Source organism: Phodopus roborovskii, unplaced genomic scaffold (genome assembly GCF_943737965.1).
Source record: "Phodopus roborovskii unplaced genomic scaffold, PHOROB, whole genome shotgun sequence".
NCBI classification, from domain to species: domain Eukaryota; kingdom Metazoa; phylum Chordata; class Mammalia; order Rodentia; family Cricetidae; genus Phodopus; species Phodopus roborovskii.
In genome coordinates, this window is record NW_026126599.1 from 8317514 (window position 1) to 8342620 (window position 25107).

Consider the following 25107-nt stretch of genomic DNA (forward strand, 5'->3'; position numbering starts at 1 on the left):
CATGTCTTTGGAGGTGCCGAGTTCTTATGGATGAGTCTTTTTTTTTTTTTTAAGCCTATCAAATACTACAGAAATTTTGGTCATGAGAAAGTAGATATGTCTTTAGAAATCAGAGCTAATGTTTTCTTGATAGAATTTAGATTATTTTTCTTAAGAGAAATCAATCTACCTACCCACCTACCTACCTACTTATCTACTAACATTTAAAAGAAAAATAAAGAGAATGTATTCATGCTGAGAAATAACGTGCTCAAAAGTCACCTATATTTCATGAGGCTTTCCCAAGAAATTTAACTTAAAATGTTTTAACCTTAGGATTCTAGAGGTTTTGACTGTAGACCAAGATTTTTTTTTTTGGGGGGGGGGGGGGGATGGGTGTTTGTGTGTGTGTGTGTGTGTGTGTGTTATTTTTTTGGTCAAAAAAGGACCCCAAGAATCCCAATTACAGTTTTCATTTTCCCTTTTGAGTTGGGGCAATCTTAGAAGTAATTTTTATTTAATTTTTTAGATGATTTAACTTAAGTGGTTGCTATTGGTTTGAAGCATTTAGGGGTTTCTTGATTTCAAACTTTTTTTTTTTTTAGTATAATGTAAAATGGTATAGAAAGTGTTATAGTTTTATTTTAAAAATCACACACACACACACACACACACACACACACACACACACACTCTTTCTTTCTCTTCAAAGTTGCAAAACCATAGCCAAAATGAGGATCAGGAATTTCTAATTCTATTCAAACTGTGATAGACTATTTTGGTATTTCTAGTAGGAAGTAATCAAATTTTATACTAAAGGGCATATACGTGGTTATAGCATACAAATGGATGGTTTTATGAACAGGATTATTTTCTGTGAAGTTTAATAAGATAAACTTTAAATGAAATATACACAGACTTTTTTGTTTTAAAGCCAATCGTTTTAGATACGGAAATTCTATGCATTAGATAACTCTCCTCAGGGAGTCTAGCTAGGAGAGTTTTATGCAAATCGGGCATGATTCTGTGTGACTGACTTTAAACATTCCTATTGTTTGCCAAAAGGCAAGCGCTGAATCAATGAGCAAATTGTATAATCAGTTCCTACACGAGAAAAAATTCCCCCCAGTGCATGTACGCTCCCACACCTCCCTTGGTGTATAGTGTATTGTTTTCTAACATGCATACTCTCCTAGCCACAGCGATCTCTTGACATCACTTTGTTTTGCCATCAGTTGGAAGTCAAGTATTTCACTTTATAAAGGCCCCAGGCCAACTCTCTCAACCACAGGGAAGTCTGCTCAAGTTTGTGAGCAGAAAACAACTTCGAAGCACTGGGTCAGGGGGGTAAGCCTCCATCATTCCACTAAAACCCAAGGACTAAAGCCACCCCCCACCCACACACTTTGAACCCCTTCCCTCGAAGAATTTTGAACTAGGATTTTTTTTTTCTTTTCCCCACCCACTTAAGGAAACCACAATACCCCTCCCCCCATCTCTTCACCTTTGACCCCTCTGAGATCTGCAGGTTATTTATATCAGGCAAGGAAGCCTCGAAGCTTGCCATTCTGGTGTTGAAGGAATGGGTGTCGGCGGGAGTGGAGTCACAGGAGGTGGTAAGCAGTTCAAGAGGACTGGCCTCCTCGGAGGGGGACAGATTCATGATCTGTTTAGAAAGCAATGGAAAGAAAATGTGACACAAGCCATTACTCTCCAGATGTTGGCAGACAGGTGTGATTTCTCCGAGTTCTATATGCCATTGACATTGGACCGCCAACACAGCAGTGGGCAACCCAGCATGAATCTGAGCATTCAGATCTCAGTTCAGCAGCCATAGAAAGTGTATTTAGCTGGAAATAAAACTCCTGACTTAATTACCAACAAATCAAAACAAAATCTGAGGCTTCCCATTTTTCCTGTGGGAGCATCCCTACTTACAAGGTCTGAGTGTTCCAGGATCTGGCTGGCTGTGAGGTCCTCCTCCTCGGATGACTCATCTGAATCCTCATGGTTCATTTTATTCAGACTGGGAGTACTTCTCGAGAGTTGGCGCTCCTCCAGGATCTGCGTGTCACACTTGTCCAGGCTGTCCAGGGAACGCCTGCGCACTCCCCAGTTGAAGTTGTCCATACTCTCCCCCTGAAATCACACCACAGCCGGCCTTTCATGCCCCAGGCCTCAGGCACACGTCTTCACATTGTCAGTCAGAAATGAACATGGTCAGCATCAACTCCCAAGCCCTCATCTGCTGTGGTACCCAGACTTCATATTACCAACATGAGGAGACAAAAAGGCAGACCTTTTCTGTAAGTGTGTTATCTCATGGATGGAAGTGGTGGCACTCTTCATATATATATGAAACAGAGTCTCATTGTGTAGCCTTGGATGGCCTAGAGCTGACTTTTGTAGGCCAGACTGGCCTCGAACTCATAGAGCTCCACCTATCTCTTTCTCTCTTCCAAGTGCTGAAATTAACAGTGTGAACTACCACACCCAATACATATTTATCTCTATACCCATACCCATATCTATATTTATATCTATAGTCAATGATTTTGGTAAACCTTGGAAAATTACTGTGTTTTCAAAAATCTGTCCAAAAAGGGAGACTATTAATATTAAAATAACTTTAAAATTAGTGTACACTTCCTTCTCCCACCAGCTCCTGTTTAGTAGAGTTTTCAGAAGGAGAAACATGTTTGCTGGAAGCACATTCCTGAATTCCTTGGCTACTCAGTAGAAGAACATTAGGTAAACATCCCAGACTGTCTGCCACAGCAGATTCCATAGATAAAATGCAGCGTTAAAGGCTTGTAAGAGTCAGACAGTTTTTGGCGGGCCATGCACTACGAGGAAGCTACATATGGGCTTTTGTTTAAGGCTCATCTTTAAATCATCCCAAGCTGGGAACTGGTTAAATTTCTTGCCTTTGCATCAAAGATTTCCTGCTGGCTTACCCATTCTGAGAACCGGGCTGGCTGGACAATGGAGTGTTAAGGCCTGGAGTCCTACCTCAGATCCTCAGATCTCTATGAAACACCAGCTATTATTAAATAAGTCTGTTTGGCTAACATAACTTTTTTTTTTTTTTCCTGCAGAAAAGAATATGGGTTTTCTGTCTCTTAAAACAGGACTAGCAGGAAGATGTCCACCCTGATGATAATGAATTTTAATCTAAACGAGAAGGTCAGCTGAGTGAGAACTGGCATCCAACCTTGTGAATCCGTCATCTGAAACTCGGCCTGATGAGGGGTCAGCCGGCAGCTCACCCCTAGGAGCTGGGGGTGAGCATTAAGTGTGGTGAACGGGAGGCTGGGTTTCCTCTGCTAGTTCAGGTCTCTTGTTTCAGACTCTAAATGAGGCAGGGTTGTCGATGTTACAGACCTCTTCTGAGTGTCACAGACCTCAGTGTCACAGACCTCCCCTCAAACAAGTATTAATTTGGCTATTTGTAGGGGAAAGCAATAGTAAGACTCCTAAACATATCACTCCAAATAAAGAAACTATCACTGTCATCTGTCCCTGTTATGGTATTTTTAGAATTTATTAGTTATTATTATTATTATTTTAGAGATAGGGTTTCTCTATGTAGCCCTGGCTGTCCCAGAGCTCATGTTGTAAACCAGGCTGGCCTAGAACTCAGAGATCTACTCACCTCTGCCTCCTAAGTACTATGACTAAAGGTGTGTGCTGCCACCACCTAGTTGGATTTGTTTATTCTTATTTACAGATATGAGTGTTTTCCTGCATATATGTGTGTGTGCACACGTGTATGCAGTGCCCACAGAAGCCAGAGGAGGGAATCAGAACCCTGAAATTGAAGTTATGGATGGCTGTGAGCTGCTTGGGTGCTGGGAACTGAACCAGGGTCTATATTCATACCTTTCTGTTACATGGGTTGAGCTTCCCTAATTTGAAGTGTTCCAAAATCCTAAATGTTTGAGCCCCATCATGGAATTCCCAAGTAGAAAATCCATGGTACAGATCACAGTCAAAAACCCAGGACCCCTAAAAATGCTGCACAAAATTGTCTTCAGGTGAAATGCAGAGGAAAAGTGAATTCAGCGTTTAGATTCAGGTCTCAACCTCAAGAAACTGTGTATATTATGTGTATACAACTATTCCAAAGTAAGTAAATAAATAAAACTACTCAAATCTGAAATCCTTTTAGTCCCAAGCATTTTAGATAAGGAAACTCAACCTGTATCTACCCCCTCCCAGATGGATGTGATTAATTACCACTAAATAATATAGTTTTATTCTTCCTGGTGGGAACAGTTAATTCTTTGGCTTAAAGTAACCACTGTGAGTTGGAATATGAAAAAACATGTATAAGACCAAAAAAATCTTGGAAGAAAAGAAAAATGTAATTTGTGAAGAAAGGGACAAAAATGAAGAGAGATGAAGACAAGGGAAGGCTGAGATCCTGGAGAAATAATACACACAAACACATGCCACCAAATTTCTTGTACCAAATGAACAGGTGTGTTCGACAGATTCTCACAAGCAACAGCTCTGGGGATCGCCCCCATTGACCCTGAGTCCGAAGCTTTACAGGGTATCTAAGGTAACAGGCTGCTACACTGGGCAGAGATGCTTGTGTTGCTCTGGGGGGGGGGACCCTGACCTGGGGACAGCTTGGACCCACTGGGCATGAGAACTGGTAGGCACAGATAATAGCTGTCTCAACAGAGGATATAACAGCTCCATTCCAGGTAAAGGAGTTGAAATTACTTCCCTAGGGGTAGTTAAGGAGTTGAGATGGAGCAACTCTTACCTAGTCTAGCCTCAGGTAAAGCCCACAATGGTGGTAGGGCTATGGGTGCAGCTAAGAAGTAGAACACATACTTAGCACTGTCAACTGGAGCAGGGTTAAGGTCTAGCCCCAGGTAAGGCCCATGGTACCAGGGTTATGGGTAGCTCAGAGGTAGCATATGTACTTAGCTTTGTTAACAGTTCTTGGGTTGGATTTCTAGCACGCACAACAAAATTCTATTGTGGGTAAAAGTCAGCCCAACTTCTTTTTTTTTTAATTTATATTTTTATTTTATGTGTATAAATGTTTTGTCTGCATGTGTGCCTGTGTGCCGTGTGTATGCTGTGCCAGAGTGTAGCATGATTTCTAAATCTGACTCTGGGCTTTAATTATTAAGACCTAATAGAACTTATGCTCCACTAGCAGAGGCCAGAAACGGGTGTAAAATCCCCTAGAACTGGAGTTACGGATGGTTGTGAACTCCCATGTACATGCGATGGAAACTGAACTTGGGTTCCCTGCAAAATCAGCCAGTGTTTGTTTTGTTTTTTAAGATTTATTTATTTATTATGTATACAGTAGTCTACTGCATGTAGAGGGCAGCAGATTTCATTACAGATAGCTGTGAGCCACTATGTGGTAGCTGGGAATTGAACTCAGGACCTCTGGAGCCTCTGAGCCATCTCTCCAGCCCCATCAGCCAGTGTTCTTAACCATGGAGCTATCTTTCTAGCCCCTAGCTCAGCTTCCTCAGCATGGCACAAAAATCTATTCAGTGGGAGCCACCCATCCTGCCTCTCCACCAGATGCTCAGTTTGTACCTTAAGTCACATACAAAGTTAAAAGCCAAAACCCTATTTATTTATGATGCCAGATTATATGTGTAAAAATACAGAGTGCGGCTATTTCAGGTGAACCATTTGTACATACAGTTATCAAACTTAAACATAATGCCCAGAGTTTATACTGAGGTGGCAGAATATTCACAAATACCCCAGAAATGTCAAAAGTGATATTCATGAAATGATTTGAAACAAACCTGTTAAGACTGTTGTGACTATGGGGTACTGAAGCGGGTCTTTGCGCATGCTAAGAAAACACTCTGCCATCAAGCTCTACTGCTAGCATCCTCCCCCTAAAAAATTGTTCTCAAACATATTTCTTCAAATGAAGCTACTTAGAGTGAGTCCTGAAGTGACAGGGTCATGGGTCAGCTTGCTTAAGATGATGTTGACTTAGGCCAGGCGCCACCATCTCTCTCTCTCTCTTTCTGAGTTTGTCTTTTCAAGACAGAGTTTCTCTGTCCTGGAACTCACTCTGTAGACCAGGCTGGTCTCAAACTCACTGAGAGCCTCCTGCCTCTGCCTCCCAAGTGCTGGGATTGAAAACATGCACCGATGCCACCCCCATCCCACCCCTGAAACTGCCCTTTTCTCGATGGACACCCGTTTTGAATGAAAAAATGATCTAGTTGCCAGGCAGAGTTAGTTTTTTTTTCTTTGTTTTTTTATTTTCTGGCAATGCCAGGGATGGAACCCAGGCCTCGTTCATGCTAAGTAGACGTTCTATCACTTAGGTATATCCTTAGCCCAATCTCACTTTCTACAGGATAACAAAATTCATCCAGAGTGTAGCTGCCTCATCAGGAACTGTAAGATGCCTATTCATATAGACCATATACAAAGACCTGTCTCCTAGAAAGAGATACAATCATGCAACTTCCAGGACTAAGGATAATAAAGCATTTTTTTTTTTTGTATTTTAGAACATATTTCCATACTAGATAGAGCAGCCAAGGAGGGCGACAAAACAAAACAAAACAAACCTTCTATCACACACACTTAAGTAGAGCTCTACACACAAACAGGCATACATGAGCTGGAGAGGATGCGGGGGAGGGGGAGCACGCATGTTCTATAACTATGCAACGATCCAATCCACCTACCAATGCACCAGAATGAAGAATAACAGTGACTTACCTGAAGTTCCTGGGGAGCAGTGTGAATGGACAGAAAAACAAACAAAAGGTCTATTTAAGATGATTGTATAAAATACTCCAGCGCATTTTAGTTTTCATGCAGCAACTAGTGGTGTTAACAACATAGTCTTCAGTAGACATAACTTTAAAAAAATGAAGGAAAAGGGATGGAGAGATGGCTCAGCTGTTAAGAGATGGCAGCTCACAGCCGTCCGTGACTCCAATTCCAGGGGACCAGACAACCATGGCAAAATACCAATGCACAAAAAATAAAAATAAATTTAAAAATGAAGGAAAACATGCACAAACTCCAATGAGAAAGTCAATATTCAATATCAGAGTTCCTGCACATCTTCCTGGAAGGGATCTCATCAAGAGCCCACTTTCAGAAGCTGCTCCCCCATCTCAACAACAATAATGTTCTCTTTAATACCTGATTATTTAGGATGCTTGAATCCTTGATTTGACAAAATGGTTAAATATCTCGGGAGACAAAAGAGGGTTTAAAAAGTGGCAGCAGCCGACCCCACTCACGGGCTAAAAATGTTTGCGGTTCCTACCTCGGATGTGAAATTAATGGCGCAGACACAGCACCTTTGCAAGATTCTGGGCAACTTCAAGGGCAAAAGCCCTTATGAAGATTTTATTCAAGTTCCAGAAGCTATTTAATGACAAGGGACAGACACAACAAAAACATGGGTTTCTGTTGTTTGTTTTTGTTTTGGCAACCATGTTTGGATAAAGAAGCCAGAATATGCTTACATTACTCTCCTCATCGCCAGTTACTGCCACTGGTGGGGTTGTCCGATGGATTGGTGTGGAGAACATGGGCTGTGTGTCTGACACTGACACTGTGTTCTTAACCACTGAGCTTTCTCAGCATGGCCCAAGATATACTGCCGTGTGACTCCTCATGCCGGGTTTTTATTATACCCATTGGACCAAGGGTCAGACCTAACATTCAAGATGATGCTGGAATTCTTCCATGTCACTATTCTGTCCACATCTCTGTCTTTTATTTCATTTTAGCTCAGAAGCTGCAAAACATTCTTAAGGGTTTATTTCTTCATTTTGGAGACTGGGGTTCCCCTGTGCTGACCACGCTGACTTTGAACTCCTGGGCTCAAGAGTACCTTCAAGTATCTGGGACTACAGATGTATACCACTTTGCTTGGATAGATTTTTTCCTATTCTCTCAAGCTCCTTTTATAAATATGAACCAACCTTTAAAAATATTTATTTCATTTATGTGTAGGGAGTGTTTTGACTGTGGGTAAATATGTACACCATGCCCACGCAGTGCCTGCAGAGGCCAGAAGAGGGTGTAGGATTTCCCCCGGAATTGGAGTTACAGACGATTATGCACTACCAGGCAAGTGCTGGGAACTGAACCTGGGTCCTCTAGAAGAACAGCTTGTCCTGTTAACTTCTGAACCATTTCTCCAGTCCCCTAACACCTTAATCCTAGATGATAAAATAACAGACATTTTCAGTTGCTGCTGACTAGAATAATAGAGAGAGAGACAATGACAGATGAGTTCTGGTATTCACTACTTAACTGTCCTTGGAAAACATTAGTTTTTTGTTTTTGTTTTTCTCAGGGCTGGGATGGAGCCCCAGGAGTCAAGCCCATGAGATTGTTAGACAGGTATTCTGCCACATACTCTGTGGTGTGACCCTGTCCTGGGACTGAGACAGGAAAAGGATGGTTCTCTTGGTGTCCGTTTTTTTTCCCCTTCCTAGTTTAACTTCCAGAATGCAGAGGTGCTGGGCTTGAACCCTAGCCTAAGAACAGCTTTTGGGCAGCTGCTGGATGGAGGGGCCCTTGACCTTGGCTGAACACTCAGCTCTGGCTCAGACATTTCAGAACTCAAGGTGATGTGCTTCATGTTTTTTGAAACAAACATCATTGCATTTAGTGAATTCCTTCCTGGTCACTGATTATAGTTAGCTGAATCCCCTGTCATCCATCCTCTTGAGAACAGTTTAAGGTAGAAACTATGCAGGCATTCATTTGAAGTTTGCCTTGCACCAGCCTTTCTTTCTCTTTCTTCCTTTCTTTTTTCTCCCGTCCTTTCTCTCTCTCTCTCTTTCTTCCTTCCTTTCTTTCTTTCCTTCTCTCCCTCTCTTTCTCTCTCTCTCTTTTCCTTCCTTCCTTCTTTCCTCTCTTCCTTTTTTTTTTTTTTTTTCAAGACAGGATTTCTCTGTGTAGCCCTGGCTGTCCTGACCCTTGCTCTGTAGATAGGCTGGCCTCAAACTCACAGAGATTCATCTTCCTCAGTCTCCATAATGCTGGGCTTAAAGGCATGCATCATCACAGCTTGGCTTCTTTTATTTCTTAAGACAGGGTCTCACTATGCAGCCCTGGATTCCTGGAACAGCAGGCTGGCCTTGAACTTACAGAGATCCGCCTGCCTCTGCCTCCCCAGTGCTGAGATCAAAGGTATGCACCCATCAGTATTTTTTTTTTTTTTGAAACTGCTTTTTTTTTTTTTTTTGGCGGGACTGTGATGGAGAAACAGCCCAGGACCTTGGGCATAATAGGCAAATACTCACCACTGATATGCCAGCCTCAGCCAGTGCTATTAGGTCTAGGTTTGATCAGTGTGCTATGTGGGAAATAATGATTATTCTATGTACTTTCATCTCTCCTGATGGGACATTATGGGCAGATGTGGCCCTGGGAGGTCAACAGAAGACAGCACTTTAGCCTCAACTAGACATAAGTGGGTTTACCAGTAGTCACATTCTTTCAGGAAGCTACACAGACTCATTTTCCCGTAAGAGTTTGGTTAAGTTAGGAGGCACCCACCTACTGCAGCTGTAATAAACTTCGACTCTACTTTAACTGTAAGAGCAGGAGAAAGCCCTTTGGAATCAAGAATGCATTTCATTAAACAGAACAGACCAATGCAGCCTTAGGAGACACAATCTCAATCAGTTGAGTTCTCATTCCCTAGAGGCAAAACACTGCCTCTCCCAGGGAACATGCCCTGAGCTGTACAAATGAAGGTGATTCCTTTCCTCCATCCAGGCCCACAGATAGCAGAAAAGCATCTTATTACCATGATTGCCATTCCAAACAAACAGATCTATCTGTACATGCCTGCCAGGACTTGAATTCAGCTGCTCCAGAGGTCTGGAATGTTGACCACCAACTAACCCAAAGCAGGGCAAAGGCAGCAGGTTTCTGTCTCATACTTTATATTTTATTCCGGGCTCTACTGTTTTCATCAAGCACCGGACAAGAATGCAGGAGCCCTCAGGCTCTGATCTCAGGGGGTGGCAAGCAGGCTTTGAAGTACCTACATCATAGCAACTTTACATTTGGAACGAAATGTTTAGCATATTTTGCCTCAGTCCCGGGGAACAGGCTTAGAAATGATGCATCCCCATAATTAAAAAAAAAAAAAAAAGAAATCCCCCATGGCCTACACACAATGCCTTTGTGTAGTTATTACCACTCAGATCTTTGCCATTTAGAAATAAGCTGGCAGCTTTTACTGCCAGCCCAGACAGGAAGGGTGGGGTAACTTTTGCAAAAGTAAAGCAGCTGTGCTTTGGAGAAGTTGATTCAAAACGGAGTTACTTACAGCTTCCCAACTAGAGACCTTGCTATAGCGTGGCAGTGAGAAAAGCGACAGACACTTTTGTTAGTCCAGGACAAGCCAAGAGGGTGACTGTGACAGGGAATATACACCGTACCTCCCCGTCCTCCAGTTCCACATCCAGGAAATCGAAGTCCCTGAAGACTCGGAATTGCTGCTCACTGTTGGTGTCATCCATGTTCTCCTGCTCCCGGGTGCCGTCCTCAGACGACACCAGGCTTGTCTGATGCTCTGGCAGATCCAGGTCCCCACACGAGGAAAAAATCACCTATGAATCAAAGGAGCCCTCTTTTGAGAAACTCACCTCCCATGGGTTGTTTGTGCAAAGAATGATGGCCATTGGCTCCCTGGAGGGACTGTCTCCAGTACACACCTAATTCCTTAAGTGGGTATTTTTAGAATGTTCTTTTATTATTTATGTTGGACAGGTGCCTTCGGATTAAACTCGCTGCAAACACTCCAGTGCTTACACTACAAAAGCATTTTAGAGTTGAATGGTGTGGATGGTGGGATACTCTGTGTGTGTGTGTGTGTGTGTGTGTGTGTGTGTGTGTGTAACAACTTAAGTGTGTGTTCACAGACAAACCGGAGCAGCTGAAATTTTCCACTCTTCTTGAACTGACCGAGGTTAGAAATTATAGACCTCCCCACATCAAATGTACATAAATAATATTTTAAGGATGACGTCAAGCTATGTTATTGTAAAATGAACCTCAGGAACAAAGACTTTAACTCTTTGAGAGATAAAGCAGAGTTTGGGGAAGGATTAGTGAAGAGAAACCAAATTCTTATCTTAGGTTCTTTTTATTCAGACATTTTATTTTTTAATTAGTTTATCAACTTTTTGAGACAGGGTCTTTCTATGTGCCACGGTTAGCCTGGAACTCTCTATGTAGACGAGGGTGTCCTTAAATTCAGAGATCTGCCTGCTTTTGCCTCCCAAGTGCTGGGATTAACAGAGGGTATAGCTCGTGGCAGAGCACTTGCCTCTTAGAGTTCATGGGCTCAAACCCCAACAAAACCAGAGAAGGAAAAAAAGGAAGGAAACATAAAACCAAGTGCTAGACTTAAAGATATGCCACCAAGCTCAGCTACTGAGACATATTTTTAAAAATGGTTTGTTTGTTTGTTTTGAGATAAGGTCTCCTTCTGTCTCCCAGGCTGCCCTAGAACTCTTTATGTAGCCCAGGCTGGCCTCTGATTCAGGAGGAGGGTCCTCTCGACTCAACTTCTGGGTTACTAGGTTTCCAAGTGTAAGTCACCATGCCTGGCTTAATTTGAAGAACTAATAAACAGCAAATGTTTTGCTAGCCAGTCTCTGTTGAATACAGATTTGAAACCAAATAAAAAGCTTTCTTCTGTGAACTGAAGTTCCCAGGGGAAAAAGGGGAAGCAGGGAGGCACACTTCTTTGTTGAAGATTCTGCAAGAACGAATGACCAATGGGCGGTAGTGGTGCACACCTTTAATCCCAGCACTCGGGAGGCAGAGGCAATCAGATCTCTGTGAGTTCGAGGGCAGCCTGGGCTACAGAGTGAATTCCAGGACAGCCAGAGCTGTCTGGAAAAAAACAAAAACCAAAATAGAAACAAAAATACACCCCACCCCCCAAAGGAATGAATGACCAATTAGAACTTCATTATTACGGAGAATTGGAATGCTGCTGATCCAGACCTGAAATCATTTTGGGCTATTTTAGTCCACCTAAATGACTATTCTTTGCTAGCCTTTGAACCTGACCCAACATCCATTTGATTAAACAAGCAAAACCCTTGAAATACAATACTAGCAGGTCACTAGCTTCCACCAATCCAAGCTAAGAATGTCATCAGATGATGTCTAACAGCGGAGTCCCCTGCTTGCTGTGACCGGCCTGCTGTCTCCACCAGTGTGTTTGGTAAATGGGTAAATGTCATGACTGACAAGCAAAGTTCCATGGTGGAACACAACATTCCAGCCAACCTGAGTCTGTGTTCCCAGGCCACAAGCACCAAAATGTGGCTCAAGGGCTCAGGAATAAAGTGTCTTAATTCTTTTGAGCGGAGAGCTGTATTTTGTATTAATACTTGATATAACCATTATAATATTCCCCTGTTCCCTTAAAGAGGACAAGTTACTGTAGGAACAGAAATATAACAAATATCTCTCTAGGTTAAAAAAAAAAATGGGGATTTACATGTAAAACAAGCTTGTTTCAAATTTAAATTAAAAAAAAAAAAAAGACTGAATGGGAGTTGAACATAGTATTTTTCCCCCTCTTTCTCTTGTGTGTAAAAATAGCCCTGTGTTTTGGACTGCATAGATGAAAGATCTCAGATCTGAAAACTCAAAATCTTAAAATCTTTTAAATTTGAAGCTATTATTATTAATTTACTGAGACTGGGTTTCTCTTTGTAGATCTGGCTGTCCTGGAACTCACTCTGTAGACCAGGCTGGCCTTGAACTCACAGAGGTCCACCTGTCTCTATCTTCCAAGAGCTGGGATTAAAGGTGTGTGCTGCCACCACTGTCTGGCTTTGACAAATATTTTTGATAAATATTTGTAACGTTTCATTTTTTTTCATTTCGATGTGACTAGTGAGAAGACCATAACATATTAGTAAATTTTGGCCGATACATACTTATTTTCATGTTATTTTACGGTGACATCATAATATGGTGAGTGTGTAGTGAACAAAACTATATTCAAGAGGAATTAAAGGAATTTGCCTGTATGTCGTGGAGATGCGACAGACACCATCACGTATGTGGCGACATAGTCTGGGCATGTTTACACAAATAAATAGAGGTCTGAACATAACTGATTTCGAAGGCAAACTGGAGTAAAGAGCAGTTAAATTCTCCTTTGTCCTTGCACTAAGATTACAATTCATGGGGTGAGAAGGAGAAGGGGGCTGAATGTAGATGCTGGCTATCAGATTTGTCATTCACACTAGAATCTTCCAGATCAATGCCAGAACAGACCAAAGGCAAAAGCAATACGATACCAAAATGACCATGGTACAGGATAGAACTTACAGATGGGTTTTTGCTTAGTCCGACTTCTTGGCCACATAGAGAAAGGACGTGAACCAATTTCTCTTTTGTTCTTTTCTGGAAAACAAAACAAAACAAAACAAAACAAAACAAACAAAACACAGGTAAGGTCTTCATTCTGAGGTCCCATGAGCAAATCTGCCTTAACGCTATAGATCCCAGTTACAAAAAGTGGATGGTGTAGCCCCAGGTAACTGGGATTAAAACACAGGCTTGGCACAAACAAGAATGTAAAATAACCTGTTGATAATGAAAGACCCCCAGAGAGTGGACTTTCATGCTCCCACTCAGGAAAGGTGACACCCCAAATCACTCACGATGCAAATAGCATGAGGAATTTTTATTCCAAGTGCACTGGGGTCCACAGTCATACACCACGCAGGGGTAGAGGACTGAGGACTGAGGACCTCGAGGGCAGAATTGAGACAGTTTTTATAGGGTTTACAACAAAGCCCACACATAGGTCACTGGGGCGGGGGTTTCACAAGCAGTTTACCAAGTCAGATAAGCAGTTTGTTAGCTCATTTTCTGTTATCTTAGTAGGCCAAGATTACTACTCAAGAGCCCTGTCTGTCTTATACAGCAAGGAGTGTGACCTTGCCTATTTACTGGCAGAGGACAGGGTCTGGAATTTGAGGTTTTTAGGGCTTTTTAGATAGTATTTCTAAACTTTTAGCTTCCTGGAGTCATTGGAGAGTTAGGCTGTATTTTTCCATCCTTTCAATAACTGTTAAATAACAATAGCACATTCAAAGTCTTTTAGAGTTCACTGTCCTCATTACAGTTACTACTTTTGTGATGACGTGACAGGACCAAATAACGTGGGGAGGAAAGGGTTTGTGTGGTTTGCCTCCCCACTACTGTCCATCACTGAATGAAGTCAGGAAGGAACTCACACAGGACGGGAACCTGGGGGCAGGAGCTGATGCAGAGGCTATGGGGAGCAGATTATTGGCTTTCTCCCCAGGGCTTGTTCAGTCTGGTTTCTAATAGATCCCAGGACCACCAGGCCAGTGGTGTTCCTATCCATAATGTGCTGGGCCCTCCCACATCAATCATTAATTAAGAAAATGCCCTACAGGTTTGCCTGCAGTCTGGTCTTTTGGAGGCCTTTCCTCAATCAGGTGACTCTAGTGAATGTGGAGTTCACATAAAACTAAAGGCATGCACCACCAACATCCGGCTTATTTATTTATTTTAAAATTAAAGCCATTTTTATTTTATGTGTATGGGTGTTCTGCCTGCATGTATGTGTGTGCACCACATGTATGCAGTGCACATGGAGGCCAGAAGAGGGCATCAGATCTCCTGGAACTGGAGTCACTGGTGGTTGTGAGCTGGGCTGTGCGTGCTGGGAACCTGCACTTGGGTCCTCTACAACAAACAGTGCTCTTAACTGCTGAGCCATGTCTCCAGCCCTGTGGTATTTATTTATTTTAAAGTGACTGTTAACTAAAACAAGGTTCTCTCCATGTTTGAACTATACAGGGCTGCCCTGTTATCCAGGGTGGGTATGTGCCTCCATGAAAATCAATTCCTAGGCCATCCATGGACTTCCTGGATATCTCTTCTTGTATGTTATAACTTAGTTTCAGGAAGGCTTGGCTTTCCATCAGAAAGAAAACTCTATTTTGTTACAGAACAAGCCTTTTCTGGCCCCAATGAGAGGATAGTTTTACTCTCTGTAGACTTAAAGCATTCATTCATAAGCCATGGTAAAGTTTGAATTAAGTTTGATTTAAATCCCTTTGTTTTTCTTCATGAACTTCCTTTAGTAGCCTCTTATATACAGAGACTCTTCTAGAATCAACCACATTTTTCAACAAGATGAGGGATTCATAATGAAAAGAAATACTGTGAACCCAGAGATGTTAATGTAGTTAAGATCCAGTCATAAGATAATCCTGCAAATCCCCTTTGATCTGATTTTTGTTTTGTTAGATGGCAACTTCTAGAAGCTGCTATTCATGCTAAGATCCTCTTCCTCTTCCTTTTTTAAAGTCAGGTTCTCTTCATGTAGCCCTAGATGTCCTGGAACTATATGGACCAGGCTGGCCTTGAACTCACAGAGATCTACCTGACTTTGCCTCCCCTGTGCCAGCATTAAAGGCATGTGCCACTACACCCAGTTTAAGATTTTCTTTCTAGGCTACTATAAATGCCCTTCCGTGATAGTAGGATCAACAACTAACTTATCCACTATCATGGAGTACCTTTAGGAAACAGAAGCAAACACTCATCTGCCTTACACATTTGAAGGGCTGCCACGTGAAAGGAAGCTCAGATTTGTTTCTCAAGCCATAGGAGGCATAGAACCAATGAGTGAAGAGGCAAGAGTCAGACAACTAAACACGATGGGCTGTTCCTGATTTAAAAAAAAAAAAAAAAGGATTGATCGTTCAATGCTGTGAGACCCCGCTGCTGGAGGGATCAGGGTCTACATGGCAATGTTATTAGTGGGGGGGGTGGTGAATGGCAGTTTAGCTGCACATAGGGAGCTATACCTGAGAATACTGGGGTCTTTTCCAGCTCACAGGAACGAGGACATTGGAGTTAGAGCCTGAGGAGGTGGATGATGCACTCCGGGTGACAGCCATTGCCCTAGGCTTCCCATCCCGTCCAGAGGAGGACTGCAGTTCATCGTACCGTCTCCCGATGATTGGCGTCTGTTGAAAGAACAACGCAGAGACACTATTATTCCACCCTAACACCTCTACAGTATAAGGAACTGCTCAGTTCAGAAGAATTAAAAACTGATCATGTGGTTAGAACCAGTCCAGACAGAAACTCAGTGTCTCATGCAAGCTCCTTTTCCTGGTGTTCAATGTATATTCTGGGCCATTTGCACATTGGATATCTCTCCACCCTGGTTGTCAGCAAGGAACCAATACAATGACTTCATTATACATTATACTTGGTTCTCAACTGGTGGGTCACAACCCCCTCAACAAACTCCTATCTCCAAAAATATTTACATTATGAATCTTTTCCGCTCCCTCCCTCCCTTCTTTCCCTCTTTTCCTAAGTCCCCCCTTTCTTCTTTCCTTCCTTCCTCCCTTCCTTCCTCCTTTCCTTTTGTTTTTTCAAGACAGGGTTTCTCTGTAACAGCTCTGGCTTCCCTGGAACTAGCTCTGTAGACCAAACTGGTCTCGAACTCACAGAGATCCGCCTACCTCTGCCTCCCAAGGGCTGGGACTAAAGGCGTGTGCCACCACCACCTGACTACATTATGATTCTTAGCAGAAGCAAAATTACAGTTTTGAAGCAATAACACAATTAATTTTATGGTTGGGGATTACCACAGTATGAGGAACTGTATTAAAGGGTCTCAGCATCAGAGAGGTCGAGACCCACTGCTCTAGACTCTAATGATGAAGACTGAAGTGAAAAGCGAGGCCAGCTAAGTCAAATGTCAGATGTGTAAGCTTGAAAGAATCATTGTCTCCCCTCTTCTTCTCGTTCCCACCCCTAACCTGTCTCTCTCTCTCTGTAGCTCTGGTCTGCCTGCCTTGAACTTGAACTATTTCCTGTGTGCTGGGATTATATGCCTCTTTCATTGAACCAAACTTGCAATCATTTCTTGTAATAAAAGATTAAAATTCATTTCCTTCTCTCCTATCTCTAGTCTTCAATCTTTATGTACTTTCATTTATCTAAATTATTCTATAATTTCAGTTATTCAAATGAACGAGGTCATGGCCAAAGCAGTGTACAAGTGTACAACACTTTGGAAAGTTCACCTTCTGAGAGTCCTGCCTTATGTGGTCAGGCAGGGGGAACTTTTAAAATTTTGCCTCCAAGGAGGTCTCACAGACATCAACTCGAGATCCTTGAAGTGGCAGAAAGTGACCAGAACCTTCTCTACCTAGACCTTAGGTCTGGAGCAGTTCTGGGTCCCTGGGAGCTAAGGGATGCAACCAACTAGATACTGCTTTCTCTCTTTTTGGATCAAAACAAACTCAAGTCAAAGGCTATACCAGGCTTTTCACATGGGTGCTGGGGATTTGAACTCTGATCCTTGTGCCTGGAGAGTAGGCACTCTCACCCACTGAGCCAACTCCAGCCTGTGGTTTGCATTTTTAATAATTCCCAGTTGAAAGCCCCATACTCATGCATTGTTAAATGAACAAAAACCAATTTAGGCTCTCTTCATTTAAAGCAAATATGTCATCCTCTCTCTAGGCAACCACTTTGACCCTTGGTCACCATATACTCGGGCTACAGTTCACAGGAAGAGACAGAGGAGGTCAGGACCTCTGAAATGTCGAAGTGGAAGTCCAGGGTCTTGCCCGGCAGCTCCTTAGAGGTGCTGGTCCACACCCGGTGGAGTTCTATCTTGGAGAGGTCACCGTGTTGGTAGGAAGGCAGCACCAGGCTAGCCGATCGAGAAACGATCAGCTTCAAGATATTCAATGCTTCTCTCCAGTGGATGCTCTGTGAATAAACATCGAGGGTTAATCTGAAAGCCAGTACTTACTACTGAACCATCTCATGGATGGTCAGAGTTCACTGATTTAAAGTCAGTAGTCAGGAAAAGACGAGAGTGATAGACAAAGAGCATTTGTAAGTGAAGTGAACCACACCATGGAAATAAGAAAATAACACAGATTCGTTGTGGCCATGTTCAAATCACTTAGAGTTAAAAATCGCAGGGTATTATTTTTGCTAAGGAGCCATCTTGCATGGTCAAAAGACAAAAGCTTCCCATGCATGTTAGATTATTGGTTGTTCACGGGCATCTTCATCTCTTTCCTCCTCACATCACATCCTCCTCATTAACTGATAGGGATGGGTACCCCTCCCGCTTCTTCCCGTACCACTCCTTTCCAACAATTTGGTCCCTGTTTACCAGCCCTGCTTGTAACTCAATTGAATCCTCTCTATCTTGCTTGGATCATTTTAATGGATTTAAAAAAAAAAAGATTTATTTGTAAGTTTTGTGTATGTATGTGTTTCTGCGTGTACCTGTGTAATTTTATATGTACTGTGTGTAGGAGTCATTGGAGGCCTAAAAAGGGCTCTAGGTCCTCCTGGAAATGGGGTTATAGGCAGTTATGAGCTACCACGTGGGTGTTGGGAACTAAATTTTGGTCCTCTGCAAGAGCAGCCAGGGCTCTTAACCTATGAGCCGTTTCTCCAGAGTCCAGAGTGAGCCTGCAAGAGAGAAGGCCATGTGCCACAAATGCCCTTGCCTCCTATGAGTGCTAACCCATGACTGAACACACACTGAGGACACATCTCTTATCAGTCCTTGAAACATGAGGGGGAGGAAAAGAAAACCTTGGAACATTAAATACTTTCTGGAAAACAGTGTGTAAAACTTACACTCTACAGCTCTGTCAATGTGATTAACCAGAGAAAAGTCCAGTGTTTGAAATCTGGCATGTACCCTGAGAAGAAAGGGTTATGAGGCTAAGGGCTGCAGAGAAACAGATTGCTCTGGGCTGACCCAAGGAGGAGGAACATGGACTCCCTTCTGTCTGTGGCTGCGCATAACAGATCAGCTTCCAGGCGCTAGAAATTCATTAGTTTTTCTGATGTAGTCTCAGGACAGGGCTTGAAGAAGCAGTCTGTGGGTGTTTGTTGATGCTGATCCTGGGTTCTGCGGGCAGGTTGCTGGTCCAATGAAATAAAAGCAATGCCTTGGAGCCAGGTCTAAATGCTATCTCCAAGTCTGCTAGCTGACCTCTTGGTCCAGACTCTTGTTGGTTTGTGTGTGCATATACATTTTATTATTAATTATTTATTGAGTCAGGGTCTGGATTGTTCTGGAACTCCATATATAGACCAGGCTGTCCTTGAACTCACAGAGATCCATCTGCTTCTGCCTCCTGAGTGTTGGGATTAAAGGTATGTGCCACCATGTCTGGGCTGTTTTCACTTTTATTAATATTTTAGGGACTGCTTGTTATAGGAATATTAAAATATATACAGAAACAGAGGCAAGTATAACAAACTATGTTCTTATCATTTATTCACATTTTGTCATTTTTCTTCATTTATTCCTCTATTGTGGTTGGCTGCTGGAGCATTTTCAGCCTTAGCTTTCTAAATCCCAAAGTAAAGATCTGGCCTGGAACTGTGCATGCACACACCTTCTTTCTCTCTTCTCCATCTCTGACAGGAACTTCCCTTGACTTCCCAGCCAGGTATGTGCTTGGAATACTCAGCCTGTGTGTCCATTAGACAGCTATGCCCCTGAAGCAAGGAATGTGTTAGGGTCTTTCTCCTAAAAACACCTCTCAGGGTATGACCAACTAGCATGCTTGTTTGCCAATGATGTGCCATGGATATAGAGGCACGAATGTGGGGTTGGGCCAGGTGGCTTTATTCCCGAGGGCAAGCTACAAGCAATGCTCTTTTGTTTCTCCTGCGTAGCTCTGACTGGTGAGTGAATCTATAGGAACACTCACCTGAACATATTTTTCAATGGTCTTCAGGACTTCCACGTTAAACTGCTTGACAGGAACAACCGAAAGGTCCATGTAACTGAGCAGACTGTAGATGACCTGAAGGAGCGGCTGTTGCATGCTGGGAAGGCCTTTCTCCAGCAACTGTAGAAGGCAAAGTGCAGCCAGTCAGTTCTACCCTCTTCCCCAGGGAATAAATACCCAGGCTTTCCCACATCCTGTCAATGCAGTGTGCTTACAGGGGCAAACAAAACAGTAGTTTTTTTGGTTTTGTTTTTTTTTTTTTTTTTTTTTTTTAAGAGGCTTCACTATGCAGCACTGGCTGGCCTCCAACTCACAGAGATCCTCCTGCCTCTGCCTCTCAAGTGCCGGAATTAAAGGCGTGTTCAAGCACTCCAGGCTAAAATCCCAATTATTGAATAAATTCAGGGATCCTCCTACTTGAAGAAATGGGATCATATGATACAATTTCATAAAATTATTTTTTTTATTTTTTACGGGACAGGGTTTCTCTGTGTATCCCTGATGGTCCTGGAACTCGATCTGCATACCAGGTTGGCCTCAAACTCAGAGCTCCACCTGCCTCTGCCTCCCAAGTGCTATGTATGAAGGCACTTGAGCGAGTGTTGAATTAGTTTGTGACAGTCTGGCATGGATATACACTGCTGATCCATATCGCAAGTCAAAATCCTATAGGACCAGTGCTATGGGCAGTACTCTCTATTAGACTGGTGATTTGGGTCTTATAGAACCCTTGGGAAAAAAATGATGTCTCAAGCCACCTGGAACTGGATAGTTACATCAAGAAGAATGAGGGCAGGCTGTCCTCTTTTCTTTGGGGAAGACACTGACAAGGGTCAGGAAGGCACATCCCAGGAAGAAAAGAAACATTGAGGAGGCTGAAGGAAGTTCACTGTTACCAGTCATGTGCTCAGAGAATGACCTATGTATCAAACACTGGAGGTGCCATCCGTGCCATCTGTTGCCCTGTGAAACGCTACTTATGTCTTACATCCACGGTACAGAGGTCAGAGTAAGGGTGTGCAAGGAACATGCTAGAAAATACATTTGTATGGCATGTTTCTAGGTTCACAGACACAAGGCAATGATAAAGAGTTTATTTCAAGATTATACTTTGTTAATGAATTGAGAACAACTCATCATGAGCATATCCTTGATAAGATCTGAACCCCACCCCACCTCCTCCACCTCTCAAGTGCTGGGATTACAGGTGGGATTCCAGACGTGCACTGCCATGCCAAGCTAGGATCAAGTTGCTTACCTCAGCCATACTCTGGTGGGTATGAGTGTAGTAACTAGGGGGCAGCTGGATCTAGGGTCAGTTACCTTAAAGTTAGAGCTCAGCAGTTAACTGAGCCAAGCCTCTTTGCAGAATCCCCAATCACTGGTGTGTTGTGAGGATTTCAAATCAATCCATTAACATTTGTGATAACCCATGGTAGATATTCAGTGTTGAAGCCCCATAAACATTTGAACCAAGGATGCTAAAATCAATGTGATCCTTAGTGTCAAGGCTTACCTCTGCCAGGTAGGTGACCATGTTCAAGGTGATGTCGGCATAGGCCTCATGAAGGTATCGACAGACCACATTGACCCATGTGGCACAGTCCCTTGTGTAGCTGTGTGTTTTGTAAAGGGTCATGACGTGAGCCAGATTTGAAAGTTTAGGATTTTTTTCTTCCAAGCAAACCTTTGAAGATAAACAGACCAATTAGAGCATTCCCATGGGCAGGAGGGAATGTCAGTAAATGTTCTAAGTCCTAACAGGCTGGAAAAGAGCCCCGGATACTGTATGAAGTACTTCATTCAGTAATTAGCGAATACACTTTCCTACTTGCTTTCTGGAATTTAGTTGTGTGGATGTGTAGGTGTGTGAGCAAGTGAGTATCAGGGAGCACAGGTGGTGTGTCAGAGAAGAGCCCGTGGAAGTCAGCTCTCTCCCTCCACCATCTGGGTTCTGGAGATGGAAGGCTTAGCAGCAAGCACCTTTTCCTGGGGATCCAGCTCTACAGCTCCCACTGGCCTTCCTTCCTTCCTTCCTTCCTTCCATCATTTCCCCCCTCAATACCCCCTGAGACAGGGTTTCTGTGTGTAGCCCCACCTGTCCTAGAAACCGCTCTGTAGACCAGGCTGAAGTCACAGAAATCCACTTGTCTCTTTCTCCCGAGTGCTGGGATTAGAGGCATGCGCCACCACACCCAGTCTGCTTGCTTTTCTTAATAACGAAAGGGGGTGGGGTTTGTGTCAACCACTTAGAGATGTCTGGTATGATTGTAGGACAACCACTGCCTTCTCCAATCCGGCCATTTCCATCTGGCACCGGGACTCCCGAAAGGATCTGCTGCATGTGGGATCCTAATGCATACGGTTGTGCTGCACGTGAAACCCTGATGCTTACCTGGGCAATCCTTTCAGCTATGTCCTTACAGAACTGATTGGGGTTTTCAAAATGTTGGATCAGCTGGGGCAGGAGACACAAGACATTCAGCGGAAATCCTGGTTGAGAGAAGATACAATGGCGGTGGCTGAGTATGGCAGCAGTGGGAAGTCATACATAGATTTTGTTTTGTTCCAAGGTGATTCAAAAATGGTCTTTTTGTTGTTGTTTTGAGACAGGGTCTCACATAGGCCAGAATGATCTTTTGGTTTTGTTTTGTTTTTTTCAGACAGGCTTTCTCTGTGTAGCTTTGGAGTCTGTCCTGGAACTCACTCTGTAGACCAGGCTGGTCTTGAACTTACAGAGATTTGACTGCCTCTGCCTCCCAAGTGCTGGGATTAAAGACATGTGCCACTACTACCTATTGAACAAAAAACGATCTTTAACATGAGCAAGGATGACCTTGAACTTCTGACCCTCCTGCCTGCCTCCCTTCCTTTCTTCTTCTTCTTTTTTTTTCTGAGACAGGGTTCCTCTGTGGCTTTGGAGGCTGTCCTGGAACTCGCTCTTGTAGACCAAGCTGGCCTCAAACTCACAGAGATCCGCCTGCCTCTGCCTTCTGAGTGTTGGGATTAAAAGTGTGTGCCACTACTGCCTAGCCTGCCTCCATTTCTTGAGTGCTGGGATTATAGGTGTGTAGCTCCACCACCCCTGGTTGTATGTGAGGCTAAGGCTTTGTATAACCTAGGCAAGTACTTCATCAACTGAGCTACATCACCAGCCCCCAAGGAGCTTCAGGAAGGAGGGTAAATATGATCTGATAAAAAAATCCACAAAAACCCCACAAAAAATGACATGAATACAAAGAGGCCACTGAATTACACTTGTGATTTCAACATAGAGTAGTCACCTGTTTGTGAGCAACCTTGACTCATACAGATTTTATTGACATACACTGAACTGAAGCAATAGTTTAAGATTTTTTAAATGTGAAAATGAAAGCTGGATGGTGGCATATACATTAATCCCAGCACTAGAGAGGCAGAGGCAGGCAGATCTCTATGAGTTCCAGGACGTCAGGGCTACAAAGAGACCCTGTCTCAAAAAAAACAAAACAAGACAAAACAAAAACCCAACTCATTCTAAAGCAGGTCATGATGAAATATACCTATAACCCCAGCATTTAGGAGACAGAGGCAGGCAGATCTCTGAGGCCCAGCTTGGTCTACATAGATTTCCAGACTAGCCTAAGCTACCTAGTGAGAGCCTGTCGCAAAAAATAAAACATATTTAAGCCTTAGTCATACAACTGGAAAGGTTCTTCAAGATTATAAGAATTTCTTAGTATGGCTAAGTTAAAATCTAGTTAATGAAATGCATTCTTAATTATTTATGATATGAAAAAGCTGATATATTAATTTTGCTTAATTCAGAATAATAGAAAACCAATGTATTTTTCAAGAGCACAAAGAAAGACAAAACAACAACAACAAAACCCAAAAGATTTGGGAATTTGACACAGGAACCATTCATATCCATACATATCCAAAACACACACACACACACACACACACACACACACACACACACACACCTATGTAAATTGCTGCTCCTTTTATTTGATTGCCAGTATCTAAAGTATAGATACAGACATACAGTATTATCTTATTTTTCTAAGGTTGAATGCAACCACCGTCAGGGCTACAGGGCTACAGGGATGCACGACACTGGCCTTACCAATGGCTTGAGATGAGTCCACCATGGGCACTTTGGACACTGGCGTCAACAAGCTGAAAAGCTGCAGGGTCAGGTCTGTGGTGGTCATCGAGGTGAAACCCTTCAGCAGCAGCTGCTGTAACCCCGAGAAGTCAGCCCACTGGAGCTGCCCTTGGAGTTTCTCTAGTTTTTCTCGGTTCTCGGCTTTATCCAGAGGCATATGTGCCAGCAGGCGGTTCAAGAGCCTCAACGCCATGAGGTATTCAAACTCAAAGTCGGACTCCATCAGGGCCACGGTGACCCAGAAGATGGTGGCCAGCAGGTTGGTGGGATGGTTGACGTGGGACGGGTCTGAGAGACTGTCCTTCAAGGAGGAATTGCTCCTGGTTTTCGAGGAAAGGCCTTGTTGGGTACAAGCTTGGATTCTGTCCAGTGTGGCACTCCGAGGCGGGTCGGAGGAGCGGTCAACCACACCAAACTTCTTGGGCACGGAGAAGCTCCTTTGGTGCCGGCTCCGCTCCGCAGTTGTGGTGTTGCCGGCTGGAGTCCCGGGATTGACGTTCAGCTGGCCAGTGCTCTTCCTGCTCGCCGTCAGCTTACTGCTGGAGTTCAGATCTGGTGATGAAGAGCTAGGTATAAACAGAGGTGAGTCAGCAGGATGCCAGCCTGCGCCACTGTCTTCTGAGAAACAGCCAAGGAGGAGATTCATTTCTCAGACATGACCACCTTAGTCTATGACCATTATCACCCTGAACAAACATGTCTTTTATTCTTAATGCAAAGCTATGAAGAATAACTCTGAGCAAGAACAATCTCTGAAAACCAATACTAACTTTCATTTGTTGAAAGTCTGAAACCCCAGCAATTTAGTGAACTTTAATATTTGTATTTTATTTGAATTTGGATGGAAATAATTATAAAATAAAATATACCAACAAGTGCAAAGTTTATCTCCTCTTAGAATAGAAAGTTATCAAGAAGGAAAAAGGTAAGTGCACAGGGAAAAGGAAATGTGGGTTTGTTTGTTTATTTATTTATTTATTTATTTATTTATTTATTTTGTTTTTTTTGAGACAGGGTTTCTCTGTATTGCTTTGGAACCTGCCCTGGAATTAGCTCTGTAGACCAGGCTGGCCTCAAACTCACAGAGATCCTCCTGCCTCTGCCTCCTGAGTGCTGGGCTTAAAGGCCACCAATGCCCGACAAAGGAAATGTTTTTGCACTTAT

At 43.1% G+C, this 25107-nt stretch overlaps 1 protein-coding gene across 9 annotated transcripts in view; it reads right to left on the reverse strand.

Annotated features, from left to right (window-relative positions):
• The window catches only part of Fry (FRY microtubule binding protein), a 356445-nt gene that overhangs the window by 28957 nt on the left and 302381 nt on the right, over positions 1-25107 (reverse strand). For all 9 annotated transcript variants that reach the window (XM_051205273.1, XM_051205274.1, XM_051205268.1 and 6 more), the window contains 10 exons: positions 23902-24509; positions 22186-22283; positions 21307-21477; positions 19770-19910; positions 17611-17790; positions 15861-16022; positions 13339-13413; positions 10419-10589; positions 1918-2118; positions 1484-1645 (listed from right to left, as the gene is read on the reverse strand). In XM_051205273.1, coding sequence (XP_051061230.1) covers positions 1484-1645; positions 1918-2118; positions 10419-10589; positions 13339-13413; positions 15861-16022; positions 17611-17790; positions 19770-19910; positions 21307-21477; positions 22186-22283; positions 23902-24509 — 1969 coding nt within the window. The remainder of the gene's footprint in view (positions 1-1483; positions 1646-1917; positions 2119-10418; positions 10590-13338; positions 13414-15860; positions 16023-17610; positions 17791-19769; positions 19911-21306; positions 21478-22185; positions 22284-23901; positions 24510-25107) is intronic.